General features: G+C 34.1%; 1 protein-coding gene across 13 annotated transcripts in view; it reads right to left on the reverse strand.

The window, feature by feature from the left end:
* Positions 1 to 211: 211 nt before the first annotated feature.
* The window catches only part of KCNC2 (potassium voltage-gated channel subfamily C member 2), a 171,169-nt gene continuing 154,779 nt past the window's right edge, over positions 212 to 16,601 (reverse strand). For 2 of the 13 annotated variants that reach the window (XM_003906793.4, XM_009181222.4), the window contains exons 3-5: positions 10,427 to 11,354; positions 8,197 to 8,361; positions 212 to 3,386 (exon numbers count right to left, since the gene is read on the reverse strand). In XM_003906793.4, coding sequence (XP_003906842.1) covers positions 3,250 to 3,386; positions 8,197 to 8,361; positions 10,427 to 11,354 — 1,230 coding nt within the window. In that variant the 3' untranslated portion in view covers positions 212 to 3,249. Of the gene's footprint in view, positions 3,961 to 8,196; positions 8,362 to 9,921; positions 10,026 to 10,426; positions 11,355 to 16,601 lie in introns of those variants that run through there. The other 11 variants (XM_009181226.3, XM_009181225.3, XM_009181229.3 and 8 more) reach the window with 11 other exon arrangements.

Raw genomic sequence — 16,601 nt, forward strand, 5'->3', positions numbered from 1 at the left:
TAAAATCTCAGAATTATGAGAGAAATCTAGACAGACGAAAGAAGAAGAATACATTGGCTATTTGCCTAACACTTGAATGATAGTTAGTGTATGTTTTTAAATATTTTTATCCCAAATTCTTCATTGCATACAAGGGCCTGGTGTGATACCATAAAACATAAAAATAGTAAAGTCCTTTGAAAACTGCACCACAAAGAAAAGAGTCAAGAAAATAATTTAAGTAATTTAATCAGATAAGATTCAAGTTTATCCCCAGCTCATTTGTCTTTTATTCTTCATTTCAGTTAGTTACATTTCCACTGGTTATCACCAAGGTTGTGCATGCGCCTTGAAATGTTCACAAAAGGTCCACGATACAGGGGTTTATAATAGGCTATATGTTATATTCAGAATCCCAGGGGAACTAATAGACTCTGGAAATATTGATTAAGCAAGATGTAAAAATCTTATACAGTTTTGTCTACAACAGTTTTAAAGACAAGTACAAGCTTCATTTGCCACAAAACTCACAAAAGTAATTGATTAAAGAATATCTCTTTTATGCAAAATATACATTTTAGGATATAATTTAATCGATATTCTACTATATACTGTCATTGCTCCTTGATCATTGAATAAAAAAATACTCTCATTGCCAGAATTATATTTTTATAATATTTATAATTGAGGTAATAATGATAAAAGACTTAAACTATGAATAATGTTGGTGAGTTTCATTTAAGCTACAACAATTTCCCAGAACTAAACAAATATGTGAATAAACATAGGTCATTTTTGATAAATGAATACTAACAATTTCACAACATAATTGACAAGCTGATTACATCAGTAATTTATAAGAAAATAATACAATCAAGTTCATAGATTCAACCAACAAAGTAGAAATAAGGGCAATTAAGACAGAACTATACTACATCAGTATCACTGCCTTAAGTAATTCACAGCACAACCTAATGTGGGCCCATGAAGAGTAATTCAAAGAAGTGTAGGCCTTATATGAAACTTCAGAGATGTTGATCATGAATTTGGCTTCTATTGATGAGAAATGGCCAAGACTGTTGACCCATGCACACATGTTAATATTTACAGTTGTTTCATGGACACTGGCCAGTCTACAAGCAGAGCACTCGCATGGGGAGCACCAGATGAGTTCCAGCCACAGTTCTTTTATAAGCTTTAAGTGCCTCATGAAGACGCAGGGATCTCCTCCAAGTGCAACCTGGTCACATCAGGGCACATTCAGCAGCAGAAGTCTGTTTCCAGTATAGTCCTTGGTATGGCTAAATTCCACTGTCCCTTTCTCAGCAGTCAAAAATCCATGATAAATTCTGTACAACACTGTAGTCAATAACAGCAGCACCAGACAGCATATTAATTCTTTTAACCATAAATTTGTGTGTAATTATAATGTTCTATGTGTGGTGTTATCAAAAGAATCACTGCTCTAAGTATCATATATGTACGTCTGGATAAATACATTGTTGTACAAGATCTCCAACATGCAGGTCATGCTCTAGGACTTGGGGATATAGAGTAATACATGTTTCGTGGCCAATAATAAAAGTGACAATTGTCTTCCTAACAAAAAATAAACACGAGAAATAGGAATTAATCAGTAGTCTCGAGGATCCCAAATGCCTTAGTAATGTTATTTATCCCTCTATTTATTTTATGGCATTTTTTCTTCCCTCACATGCTCAATACACGAGACACACTATTGCTGTTGAATTCATAGAAATGAATAAATAGATTTTCTTCCACTCAGACTGAATATGACTCCCTAAGGATTTTGTTGGAGTGTAGTAATGAATGCTGGTTGCTAGGTAGTAGAAACTGACACTGCAGCAGGCAACCAAGTGCAATGGTGAAATTGCTGCTTAAACCCTGCTTATCAAAAAGATTCACAGTGCCGATTAACTTAGGTAGTCTACAGGGTATCATTAATTTATACACAAAGCAGAGAGGCTGCTCCAAATAGCAAAAAAAGGTATGGGGTTGGGGTTGGAGGGAGTCAACATTAAAATCATGAACATCTTACAGAGGCATTTCTGTGCTTCATGGAGACAGATGGCATATACAGTAAAGACAGGGAGCTAAGACAGACAGACGGGAACAACATACAGGACAAAACACCTGATTAAATACTGCCTGAAAATCTGATTAATCTTTTGATTCAGAAATTTAAGGCTAATCAAAAAAGCCTTCTGTGAACACCAGTGACTTTTGAAGTTTGCACAAAATATTAACAAATAAAAATAAAATAAGGGGGTAAAAAAAAGACACAAGAGCTTTGGGTGATATTTGGCACTCTGCCTCTGAAAATGATGACAAATCCTGGGGTTTAAAAAAAAAAAAAAAAGAGTCTAGAACCAAGCAGCAATTTCTGGCTAAACAATGCAAGCCTGGCTGGCAGTTACCTTTCTTTCTCTCATGTTTTGTGCCTTCCCCAAGTCATTAAGTAAGAGATCTGGCCTCGGCTTGCGTGTAACCAGTAATGACAACCTCTTTGCAGTTATCTGTGTGCAAACAACCAGAGACATTCAGAACTCCAATACAGCATTTTTGAAGAAAAGTAAATCAATCAAGAAATTAAACTATTTAAAACATATATTTCTTTCAAATAATAAGAAAAAAAAAATGTCAAGGAGAAACGTGCCCTCCCTGCCCCACAATTCAACATGCAGAACAGTCGACCAATGCTTTCATATCAGCAGGATGGTTCGATGCAAGTACACATATCCTGAGCTATCCACAGTCCCCAAACTCTGCAACATTGCTTTCAGGTGATAGAGACAAGATGGTCCATGCAAATGAGCTGACACAAGTCATGTTGTGTGCAATCAAGATAGGATCCCAGACATCTTCAGAATGGTTTACAGTCACAAGAAATAAAGTTCCAATGAAGTGGTTGGCATTTGGAAGCACACTGTTTTAAATATATCTCCCTGAAGATATGTTTATATATTAGTGCACTGGTCAATATCTGACACTATCTGTCATTTTATTGCAAAAGGAGATCAGGGCAATTAATAGGAGAAATCTTAGCACTACTTTAGACAATCTTTAAAGCCTGGATAAAATTCATTAGCTACCCAAGTGGCATTTCTGACTTCAAATTGTAGTATCATGCAAGATTTATACTGTATTAATGGAGCCTGGAGTAACTCTACATTTAATTATTTCCATTATGGGGTAAACAGTACTTGAATTAATGCAATTTAGCCGACTGATGCAGTTTGGTTGTTTGGTTTACAAGATAGATGGGATGGGAGATCGAGAGCGCCTCAGAGGACAAGGAGAGTTGTAGGGTGATGTTACTGGAGAGAGCCTCAGAGCATTGCCTGCCAAGCCCGCTATGTTGTTTAAGCTTCGGGATTTTTCATATCCTTTTATGAAAAAATGCACAGACATCAGTTGAATTCAACCAGAATATAGACAGACAAATAATACCATGCAGGGTAATCAAAAGTGCTACTTTCAAGCTCAAAGAAGAATTTGCTTACAAAGAATTTAATATTGAGACAATTTATAACTCTAAAAAAATGAAGTTCACTGTAGTTGCCATTTTGAAAAGATTAAACCAGCCATCACAAATTATGGTTACAATACTTCGAAATCTATTTTTTCCCAGATTATAGTTAGTACTAATGTAATTTTGTCATGTAAAATACTAGAACTCATTTAAGAATTAGGCAAAGCAACTTAAGTAAGATATAAGCTTGACTAATATTTTTAAATTTCGGAATGTGTTCTTGAAAAAAAAAGAGAAATAAGTAGGCTACTTTTTCTCTTTTCATTTTTTATTTCCTAAGCTAATAAAGCATACTTAAGTTTAAATGGACAACTCTTTTTCCAGCATATTTAATCTTCCAGCTTTATAGGGTTAAAAGATGATTCTTAAATAATGGCATTTGGTGCCATTATCCAGGTGATGTAGGATGGAATGCCCATTTCTAATTCCTTGGGTAAGAAAAGTAAAGGAAAAAAAAAAAAAGAAAATGAATGAAATATAAATTGAGTCATAATTTCAGTGAAATAAGTTTGAATTTGATTACATGATGTTTTCAGCTGATTTCCACCCCCAGCCTTCCCACCCAGAAATTGAGAATAATTTGGTGTTAATTCATCTTTTGTTTCTATTATATCACACCTTGATCTTTTGTTAATGATAGCCATGAAGTTACAGGATAAAAGATGCTCTCATAAACTTTAGCCTTATTCCTTAGCTACTTAAGCAACCCTATCAAAGTCACCTTTGGAAATATTTGTATATTGTAGTATTTTTTATTACAAAATATTAGAGACAGTTAAACGAGGTGGAAAGCACCTAGTATAAATTTTGAAGTGAAATGTCTTAAAGCAGGGCAACTATTGACTAAAAAAGTAGTCATACTACAAAGATTTGAGATGAATGTTCTGACAGCTTTCTTGAAAAACTGTTACAGAAGAGGAAAATGAAATTCTTTTTTGGCAACCAAAATTGAGCAAGTAGATACAATTCTAGTGGACTACTTGTCTCCCTTACAATATATGACTTACTCTTTGGGTTCTAATCAGAACTTGGTGTACTTGATGAGTGTGTGAGAAAAAAAAAAAAAAAATGGGTCCATTGTTTTTCTTTATGTACCTTTCAGCTATTCCTCTTTAATTGAATCTTTTCATGGAAATTCCAGAGAAGAAGTCATGGATAACTTTCCTCTTTTCATTGGAAGAGAAAAAGTGATGTATCTGATTATTTTATGTATGAGAGGCCAAGATAGACAATGGGTGTGGATCACAGCAATACCCCTCTTATGGGGTAAAGCTGTCTTATGGGGTGAAGCTGGATTGGATAAGAAAAGAAAATGATGAACATTCCCCTCCCCTCACAACATGCACACACATTAACTTTCAGCAGACTAGTTGCTTTCTTTGAGATTTTGTAGATAGAAATTTATACCATCCATTAACTATGACAAATGTTCTCTAGCACATAGTCTCTGCTAATCAAATAATTATGGGCCAATGTTTTGTTAGTCCCTAAATATAAATTTTCACATGCACGGAGGGTTAGTTATTACTGGTCTTCTGAAAAGTGACTGAAAATATAACTTTGGGAATTGTAGAAAAAAATTATCCTGTGCCATTGAAGTTGACTGTATAACCTAAAAATGTAAATTAGACGATAAACATTGATTGGCTTTGATTAAAGGCAAAGTGGTGAATATGCATGAACTAAATGGGCTGTTAATAATTAAACACCATCATACAGATTTACAACTCTGTTCTCTACAATCTCCTTGCTCCTACAGGATCCCCAGAAAGGTAAAATTCTCTTTGGCAGTTTTATAGTGTTCATGCCAGTAATATGTAAAACTTGGTTGCCATTCTAAATGTTATCTTTCTGAATTATAGTTTTACTATAAATATTCTATTCTGTTTATAGGTCCTATATTTTTAATGACTATAATTTCAGTGTCTATTTGAAAAGTCTTCCTTTCTAATTTAGTAACAAGTATTTATTAGTAAAATTATATATTATTCATATAAATATTTTTTCTTTATTCTACACGTTCATTTATGATTTAAAAATTTGATAAAATTTTGCTTAATCAAGGTTTTAGTGGAATGGCTGAAAATATAATTCATGATAATAAACACTGTTGAACTGATTTTGAACTAACATCTAGATACACAGCATTCATTCCAAATAATTCTTAAGTGCATGTGCTTATCTGTGGCAATACTGAAACTACCTACTCATGTGCTATTCACGAGCATGTTTTAGTTTATGTAATATGCTTTCCTAAAGGAAAAAACATGCATTCTAAGTATTGAGAGTTTACTCTTTTAGAGAATCCTTAAAGATTTCTTAATATATGCCCAATTACATTCATATTTTTAGCTAGAAAAATAATTCAGTGGGAATCCAGTAATTTATTTTCACTTATAGAGAGAAGTATTTTTAAATATTAAAATCAAATCAGCAGAGATACCAACTTGAGGGATAAATGAAAGGAATATATAGAAAATAAATGAATAGAAGTAACAGCAGAAATCTATAACCTACATAAAGAGAAACAGGAAAAGAAATGAATACATTTGTGATAGATATGATAAGATGACCAACTGAAAAGATTAAGTGAAGTTAGCCAGAAGTACTACCATACTTAGCAGGAAAAAACATATAGCTATAAACTACTTAAGCAAGAATGAAAAAGAGTTGATTATGATAAGAAATGACAAACAGTAAAAAGCTCATGAATAAATTTTCAAAGATATTCTAACGAAAAATAATTTGTATTTGTGAAATAAGATTGCATGTATACATTTTACATGCAAACTAAATATCTTATTAATTGCTTTGCTTGCAAAACTTTGCAATTTATAGTAAAATTTTGTATTTAGATAGTGCCTTATAACTTGCAAAGCCTTTTCTTGCTCATGATTTTCTTTGTTAGTTTAAAACTCAAAATATTGTCTAACATAGAAGAAAAACATTCTGGAGAGTTCTTTAAACCCATAATCTTAGTATAAATATTGCATGTGACAATCTCATTGAATGCTGCTCTAAAATGTAAGTAAATTTAACATGTATATACATTGTGTACAGTGATTTAAGATATTCAATGCACTTAGAACAGCATGTTCTATATAAAATATTAGTTTGATATGATTATTATTTAACATATGTACATATATTTTGCTCGAATACTATGATAGTGTATTCACTGTCTTCAAAATATGTTTAAAGATTTTTCTAGCACATATTTAATGTAGAACAGTAAACAACCAAATAAATCTATTGAGAGGATTGAAATACATTTTGGTGCAAGAAATAGATGCAAACAATGGAAGTAATTGGAATGGAGAAGTATTTAAAATATTATTCATGGAAGGAACAAGAGTCTTTTGTCTTCTCTTTTAAGTCTCAAAGGCATAGAAGCAAAGAAGAAAAATCTAAAGTGATCAAAAGAAATTAAGAGAAGTACAACATGGGCAATAAAATATTTCAAAGAAAAAGAGAATCACAAAATAAATATTTGAGCCTTAAATGGTAAATAATTCAATAGGGAGAAACTCCGATGAATAGCAACTAAGCACAGTATTATTTAAATGCAGTTGTGCTAATATGAAAGTTTTAAAGTGGATTTTTATTCAAATTCAATCAATTACCATAAGACATTATTAGAGTTCTTTCCCTATTCTGTCAACAAACAGAGGAAAAATTACTGTGGCAATAAAGCAACTGGAATTGTCAAAGTAGAAGCTAATAATAAAGCATACCCCTTTTGACAAAAGTGGGTTATAATCATCACAAGACTATTCTTAAAGGGGAGGAAAAGATCCCAATTGTCCTACGGTTGTAAAGTTTACCAAAAGGGAATAAAAAACTTTTTCGGGAATAGTTTAGACAGTGGTACAATCAAGGAAAAAGGACCCACATGATAAGTGGGAGCTTCAATATTCTATTATACTCTTTTAACAAAGATGCTCGTCCCATAATTTTTATTCATTCAACCAAGATTTATTATCTTCTAGGTGTCAGGCACAGTTCATGTCTGTTGAAAAATAGTAATAAACAGATTTTTTTATTATTGGTCATGAAGAAAATTCTGTAAGTGCATTTTGTGATTACACAAGTAGGCTTTGAAGTTATTAGATATACTGTTCCATATGACTAAGGATCATGGGCCTTTGCAACCTTGAGACCCTCAGATAAACCACTGGCAAAAACTACCCATGTACTGGATAAGAGACATTAGAGAATGTTTCATGCTTTACTTTGAGAGAAAAAAAAACTTACAATTGTTTTATAATCATGAATTACTCATCAAATATGTGCACAGAGCCAATTAGTGAGTTTTATTTGTTGTAGTGAAAAAGATAACTTTTAATGACTGCCGAGTACATTATATTAAAGTAATTGGATAAGTGATTTAATATTTACATATTCCATTCCAATTCTGCCCATAGAAAAATGGCAAACCAAAGGAGAGAGAAAAAGGGATGAGATGCCTTTCAGATATGACAATCACATAGGTTATTATGTATTTTAACAAGTGTCTAAGGAGAGAAGATGTAATGGAGAGAGGAAAAGAGCACCGCACGCAGTCTTTCCTAGAAAATGATGAATGAGCATTTTACATTACTCCATGTATTTACAACAGTTTATTGCTAAGTCACCTGTTATGATCTGATTAAATGCATGCCTACCTTTCCTGATCCCTCCATCAGAAGCACACGTGTAATCACCTGTCGTCAGTAGGAAACATGTTTCCCCTCTTCTGTTTTTGTCTCTGGTACTAGAGCGTCTGATGGGGAGCCTTTCTGGGGGTGATAGTGGCGGCTCACTTCCTGTACTGTCGTCACCTGATAACACTGGTCACAGCACCATGCCCATTGACAGACAGTGATGAATGAGGAAATGAGACAGTACAAAGAGTTTACACAGAATGCTGGTAGTCCAGTCACTCGATATACAAAACACAAGAATCACATCACAATAAGAAAAAGAATTTTTATCACTCTTCACGAAAAATTACATGGAGCAAAATGGAAATGTATTGAAAAGAGTAGAAATGTTATTTGGGAGATTTTAATTCCATTTTGGATTTTATCTAATAAGAAATTGCCCTTAACACAACTAATATGAACTCAAAGTAAGTGTGATAATGAAAAAGCACATAGATTATTGTCTTACAATTTTTGACATGTTATCTATTTACTCTGAATAGGAATATTTTAAAATGGAACCTATTTAAGAAAATCTCTTAAGTACATTTTGCCTTTGTGGTTATTTAAAAGACATGCTTTTATTAATTTCTGAAGGTATTGTGTCCCAAACTCTTAATAAAAATTATTCCAAAGCACACAAACTCCATGTCCAGGTACTCTATTTGGAAGCGGCAAAATATTTTTGAGCATGCAGTGGAACAAGGCCAGCTTCTCCAAATGTCCTTGAAATGAGTATCTGTTTACTTCTGTATCCTTGCCAAAGACTTTCACATCCTATTAGCCTAGATACTAGTTTGTTATTTCATTGTTTACCTGGGATGATAGTGCCCTTCTTAAGGGCTCTTTTCCCATGCCCTTCTTAAGGGCTCTGCATAGATACTTGAGAATAGTTTGATGACAGCAGCAACACCAACTAAACTCTACCTTTCATAAATACATTCTTAACAGTTTTTAGATATATGTTAGCAGAATTTGCATAGCCATCTACTAAATAAGCATAAGGACTGTGAATGAAACTTATAAACACAAACTTCAGCTCCAGTCACATTGTTTTTTTCCATTTACCTCTAGAAGCTAAAGAGGGACCTATGAAAATGATGCCTCCCTTTGTGTTAGTTTGTTTGCTTTCTTAGTTGATGTTACTTCTAAATTATGCAAAACTATTCACATAAAATCATCATGTCATTTTTCTATAAGAAAAAATAAAATATATCTAAGTTATGGGGAATCGATAAACCCTAAATTTTCATAGTAGGGTAAAAGTTAATTAAATTGTTTAATCTGCAAAATATTTTACCTGTACCAGACAGTAGACAAGAGGTGACACTACTATGACTTTGGCAGCTGAATGTCAATTTCTAGTCAATCAACTCTACATTGTCTACAGCAATGGGGAAGAGTAGAGATTCAGCTAATCTCAAGCAGTAAATCATTCAAAATTCAGTTCTGAGAGAGAGCAGAACCCAATACATTGTGTCTAAAAAGGAATTCCACTGAGAAATTCAACTTTGCCATTGAGTGGCCAAAGAAGATCATCTATTCCTTGAAAAATGGAGGGTTAATTATATTACATGTCATCGACCCTCATCAAAGGGGTTATAATGAGATACCCTACTTAATTTGAGAACAATGAAAATTTTATCAATCCTCCAGGATATTACTAGGGAAGAGCTTTGTTATCAAAAAGGTTATCTTCCATATCACCTGTTTGGAGTTTAGGCCTTTGAAATTTAAGCATCCATTCTTCTTAAATAACTGCTTCTTGTGAATTAGGTTGAGATGCATGGCACCATGTGGCAGAGGTAAAACTGAGACAAACACACCAAGCCAAACGATATGGAGATCAACATTTTGAAGATGAAAGATGAAAAATGGTCAATATCATACCATCACATCGTGCAGGGAAACAAAGAAACATTGGCACAAAAGCAACAAACAGGCAAAAGAAAATATTGGCACCATCAGCAAAGGGCATTCCCACTAAAGCAGGAAAACTCTATAGACCAGCTATGCAGTATTCTACTTGGGGTTCATTTAGAAAATGCTACCGTCTAGCTACCTGTAAGCCTGACGCAAACACACATTTTGTGAAGGGGTTAGGGCTGAAAACTCATGAACATGTGCAGAAAATGAGAATGACTGCCTTCTGTCTAAGGAACATACTGGTCTATAAAGCATTTAATAACATGCATTTGAAGTCCTGCCTTACCTGATCTGTTATGTTCCAGAAGTCGATTGTCTTTGCCCAGACACGTGTCACTCTGTGTACTATTGCAGGCCATATTTAATTCTGTCTTGCAAAAAGTAGGTGAGCTTGCCTGAGGAGCAGGAGGGATGTGCTTCTTTCTTTTCCTTGGAAGTTTCTGCTTTGCCATTGCCAAGGAGTAGTACATTCCAAAATTGTTGACAATGACAGGCACTGGCATGGCTATTGTCAGCACTCCAGCCAGAGCACACAGGGCTCCCACCAGCATGCCTGACCATGTTTGGGGGTACATATCCCCATAACCCAGGGTAGTCATGGTCACTACAGCCCACCAGAACCCAATGGGAATGTTTTTGAACTGTGTGTGTTCACTAGCTGAAGGGTCGTTAGGTTGAGCTCCCACTCTCTCGGCATAGTAGATCATGGTAGCAAATATCAAAACTCCTAGAGCCAGGAAAATTATCAGCAGCAAAAATTCATTAGTACTGGCTCGAAGAGTATGTCCAAGCACCCTCAGACCTACAAAATGGCGGGTGAGCTTGAAAATTCTCAGGATCCTCACAAACCTTACCACCCTGAGGAAGCCAAGTACATCTTTAGCAGCTTTGGATGACAGCCCACTGAGTCCCACCTCTAAGTAGAAAGGTAGGATGGCCACAAAGTCAATGATATTCAAGAGATTTTTGATGAATTCAAGTTTATTGGGTGAAAAAACAATACGGACTAAAAATTCAAATGTAAACCACACCACACACACTCCTTCTACATACGTCAAGGCAGGATCCGTTTCAATTTCATACTGTAGAACAACACTTGTGCCATTGATGACTGGTTCTGTCTTGTTTTTAACAATATTGAAAGCTTCATGTGTTTCCAGGCAAAAAGTTGTAATTGAAACCAGGATGAAGAATAAAGAAGCAAAAGCAATAAACTGTAGAAGAAAAAGAAATAAAAAAACCCACAGTGATCTGAATCATAATATATGTTGATTCAAATCTAAAAGCAATAATTCCTGTAAATAAGAAGGAACAACAGTATATTTAGAGGTTTCACTTGGATATGACCTAAGAAAAAGAAGATACACGTATGTAACATTAATTAGAGTGTATGGGTAATGTATTTCAGGTTCTGTTTTCAACTTATAGATACAAAGTTTTGCTTTATGTTGGAATATAATTTATTGAGTTTTTTTGTGTAAGAAAATATAACCTGTAAAGAGAACACGAAAATCACTGCAAGGAATTGCAATTGAAAACACAACAAAACAAAAGAGAAATTTAGACAACAGTTTATGATCCTAGAAATCTTTACGCATAAGATCAAGTTTTAAACCTTTAAATATTAGGTGCATGACACACTGATAGAAATTTGGAAACTACCCAAATTTAGCTGTAGATTTATATTCATATATATAATGTTCTGGATATCATACGGTATCAGCATGAAAAAAAAACAATCTTTGCAATACGTGCTGCCATGCAAATTACATCAACTTCAGGTGGAGACTTGTCCAAAAGTGCAAATCTAGGGAGGAAGAATAAATAAGACTGAAAGGAGAAAAACCCAGTAAAGTAGCAATTTAAATGAAAATATCTTCCTCTCTTGAAAATGGATCTCAAAGTGTTAGAGTAACATACTATAAAGTTGAAAGGGTTTTCTTAAATTCAATTCATTTCTTCAGCCAATAATACATGACTACTACACACACAGACCTACCAATACAGAATAGTAAGAAAAAGCACCCATATAGTTCTTAGTAGTACATATACTGTTGAAAGTAATTTACATCATTAACTTACATCAATCCTCATAACAGCACTACTCCTACTCCATTTTACAGTTCAGCGATATCAGGACAGAAAGTTTAAACTACTTTTCCATGGTCATAAACTACAAAATGATAAGCCAGAGTCACTAACCTGACAAGTTTAGCTCCAGATTCTCTTCCTCTCACTTACCAAACTCTCAAATGCAGAATACAAATGTGCTGAAAACCATTTATTTAGGCTGGGATCACATACTTCGTAATATTAAAGATCTGAAAATTTGAAATCCAGTTGTTTGAATGAATGGCACTGTTGCAGTCAGCAGTGCTAGAGATCACTAGTACTCTGTGATAACACCTCAGGTTTAGCATGCTAAACGAACACCAATAGACTCTTCCTTAAATGTCTAAACAAAAGAGTCATTCAGGAGAAGGAAGCTGTCAGTCAAGTGGAGGGAGGTTCTTTCTTGAAAATTATAATAGAGTGTATCCAAATCCAAAGTTGCCCGTAACATCTAGTCCTCAAGCATGCCATTGGGAAGAGCTGAGACAGTTAAAGAGGAGACTGAAACCGCCACCCTTTTTACCTGGTTGAGTTTTAATACGCCAAAATGTAAAGGGTATACAAAAGGACTAAAATATCTTAGGACTGCAGCTATCTGCCCTAAAGAGCCACCTCAAATTACGGAACTACTTCTACAGTGTGCCAGTTAGTACATCAGCTGTATAGTATCCTAAGGCAGGTCATTTTCACGGCTTTGACTTGCTCTCTCACGCACATTTTCCAACTGCTCTAAGTTTTGGCAATGTGATCTGACCATTAGCTTTCCCAGATGTTTTATGAGATAATAGCATTCTTTTGTCATTCAGTTTTCGCTTTGTATAAGTAAATGTACTATTCTTTTTTAATCAATCATTTGTTGTAACAGTATCATTAAGATCCTATGTACACATTCAAAGATAACCTTTCAGAGGAAGAATCAGTTATCCTCGATTCATAAATTACTTATTAATCTAATCCCAATTTTATCTATAGATTTAGGCGTCATGTTTGTTTCTTATTCCATCTAAAATCTTTTGTCATTAGAGTCCTGCCAATATGTACCTACTGACTCCCACCCCTCAACTATACTTTTCACCATCCCTACCTTAGACTAAAGCATTTCAGGCATTTATAGACTCAAAAGAATCTTCCTAAAGCCTTAATAGCTCACTACCTCCTTAGTAATGAGATGTTGTCAGTGTGTGTGTATTTGTGTGTATTTTGACAAAATTTTGGTTTCTATGCAAATTCTTGTGTAAAAATAAAACATGTGAACAGCCTATAAACAGTTCTAAGACACAAAACTTTGAAAACCAAAAGTTGCTTGTCATTTGGTATTTGTATTTATTTTTATTGGCAATATTTAAAGAACCACATCATGATTTTGTATTTGTATTATTCTACTTTGCTATTTTTTATAACTCTGTATATCTTTAGCTTTTAAGTACTTTGCAAATTTGCCAGTGTCATACCAAAGTTGATTCCATTTTCAAATATTATTTTTATTTCCCCATTATAGTAATATTTTACTATAATATATTACATAATTTATATAATGAAATAATTATTTATGTTATATATAACATATATAAAATGTATATAGTAATATTTTTACTCTAAGAGGAAAATAAAAGAATATTTGAAAAAGAAAACAACTTTGGCATTCTGAGAAAAAGACAACATTCATCTCAGAGGTAGCTTATTATTTTGCTTTAAAAACAACCAGAGAGGCCAGGGGTGGTGACTCTCACCTGTAATCTCAGCAGTTTGGGAGGCTGAGGTGGACAGGTCACTTGAGGTCAGGAGTTCAAGACCATCCTGGCCAACATGGTGAAACCCCGTCACTACTAAAAATACAAAAATTAGCTGGGCGTGGTGGTGCATGCCTGTAATCCCAGCTACTTTCTCAAGTACTGAGGCAGGAGAATCACTTGAACCCAGGAGGCAAAGGTTGCAGTGAGCTAAGATTGTGCCACTACACTCCAGCCTGGGCAACAGAGAGAGACTCTGTCTCAAAAAAACCCAAAAAAAACAGCCAGAGAGGCAATGTTTTTATTTATGAAAGCTAAAAACACTAGTCACAGTCTGGATTCTAATCTTAGGATAATAATCTTAGGATTCTAAGACAGAACAAAAGTATGCTCGACAATAACATAATAGAAATTTGGAAATTGAGGTTGAATTCTGAAGCGGGGAAAATGAAAAATTCTCTAAGGAGAAGGAGGAAGAGCTGAAAATGTGATGTCCACCAAATGAGAAATCCCTTCACAGGTTCAGTAGCAGAACTTGAGAATAGCAATGGAGAATATTAAATTTTAAGATGATGCTTTTTCTGTTTTGCTTTCAGCAAAACGCTATTTTATAAAAAGAGCTTGATGTTGATTCTGTTTCAAGGAATGAAGGTATTGCGCCAGTAGAGGACAAAAAGAGGGAGAAGTCAACCATGGGAGGTGGGATACATAGTAGGTATAAGAAACATAGAAGAGTCATAAAAATAAGAATAACAGGTAATAAGGGGAAATGTAGCCCCCATGAAAATTCTTGGAGATACTGGGAAGGCATAGAGCTTACAGAGCTTCCCGTGGAAGGAACAGGAACTCAGTTTGTTAGCAATTTAGTTCAAGTATCAAATGAATGGGTGACCCAGCAGCGTTGAGAACTCGAAATTATCCAGATGCAAATACTTGGGTTGCATTAGCAAAGGCTTGGTGCACTTTATCTGAACTTAATTCTAAGCTCTTTGGATATAAAAAATGTTTTCTTTTGTTTCTGGCTCACTGAGTAGAGCTTAAGTAGGTAAATATGAGGTTAGACTGAATAACATTCAGAAAAAGAAAGTAAAAAGGAAAGAAATCGAGGTGAAGATATTTTATTTATTTGTTTCTTTTTCCTTCACTGAACTGAGAAATCTTTAAGGACTGGACTGATATCATATTCATTTTTTGTATTTCTTGGTGCTTGCACCATTGTTAGTACTGTGCATGGCAGGATAGATAAAAGCGTGGAAGAATTAATGAAAGAACAAATGAGGAACTGAATAAGATAGACCACATTCCAGTGGGAATTAAAATGATATGAATAAAAGGCAAGTAATATAAATCAAACAATGAAAAAGGAATATTGAAGCAAAAAAAAAAAAAAGCCAAATTTAAAAAGCAAATTGAACTGGCTTATTGGTTTAAATGTCACCAATAGCACCTTCCATTCATTCTCTTAATGGAGCTTGTGTCTTAGCAAGAAAATGGGGAAGAGAATCACACTGCCATCTCTCTGTCTTTTCCCTGTGATAAGACCAAAAACTCCTCCAGACATTAATTAAAAATAAAATTAGGCATGTTGAATAATTAAAATGTTAGAAAGCTCTCCAGACAAGGTGTTTCATGTCAACTGATTGTACAGATCTGATGCATAATTCCAGGCAGTTTCAGAATAAAAATACTCTGTTAAAATATTGGCCTGTGAGTATAATCAGTAGGCACATTTTTCTCCATTAGTCATGTCCATGTATTTAATTACAGAGAGTGCCCAGGACTCTTATTTTTTTCACATCAGTGACCATGGGTCGGAAGTCTTCATAGTCCAGGATCTCCATGGAGGGTCTCCTGTCAATCTACCTCAATGCAAATATTTAAGCAAATATCTAGGTATGTATAATAGGCAGAGAGAAAGTGATGAAAAGTGGGGTATATTTTTATTTTCCTGATTTTCTCTTTCTTGTTATCATTAAAATGAGTGAAATTGAGCTCTATAACATATTCACATATGCTTATTCACTTTTTCAAAACTGTGGACTAGACTGTGTCCTTTCTCTGTGCTACTCTAGTCCAGGATCATTAATATTGCAGCAATTTTCACATACTTTTGTTAATAATTCCACATATCCACAAGTCGCTCAGAGAGACTTAAACATTCTATCCCCAGGACCATGACTTAAAGCAAGAAGTAGGTCTTCAGTCCCTGTTGTGAAATTAGTAAAAGAATAAATTATGAAATTCTGTTGCTTTGGTATGCAAAAATTCCATTGGAGCCAACACAGAATCTGTCTTTTGAAAGTTACTTCATCCTCCTATTATTCACAAAAGAAAAATCAGCCTATACTATAAAATATAAAGGATAAAAAACTTAAAAAAAATAAAGCTCACCTCTATTTTGTAAATTAAAGGCAGAGAGATAATTTAATATTTGAAAATTAACATTATGGGAAAATCATGAAAATAAGCTACCTAAAATATAATACTAAGGAATTTCCATTTATATAATTTTACATAAGTTGCATTAGTTTTAGTTTGTAATCTAAGGACATTATCTTTCCAAATGGGAATACTTCATTCCTATTATGCTCATGTTGCTTTTCTTTCTTTTTTTTTTTT

Source organism: Papio anubis, chromosome 9 (genome assembly GCF_008728515.1).
Source record: "Papio anubis isolate 15944 chromosome 9, Panubis1.0, whole genome shotgun sequence".
NCBI classification, from domain to species: Eukaryota; Metazoa; Chordata; class Mammalia; order Primates; family Cercopithecidae; genus Papio; species Papio anubis.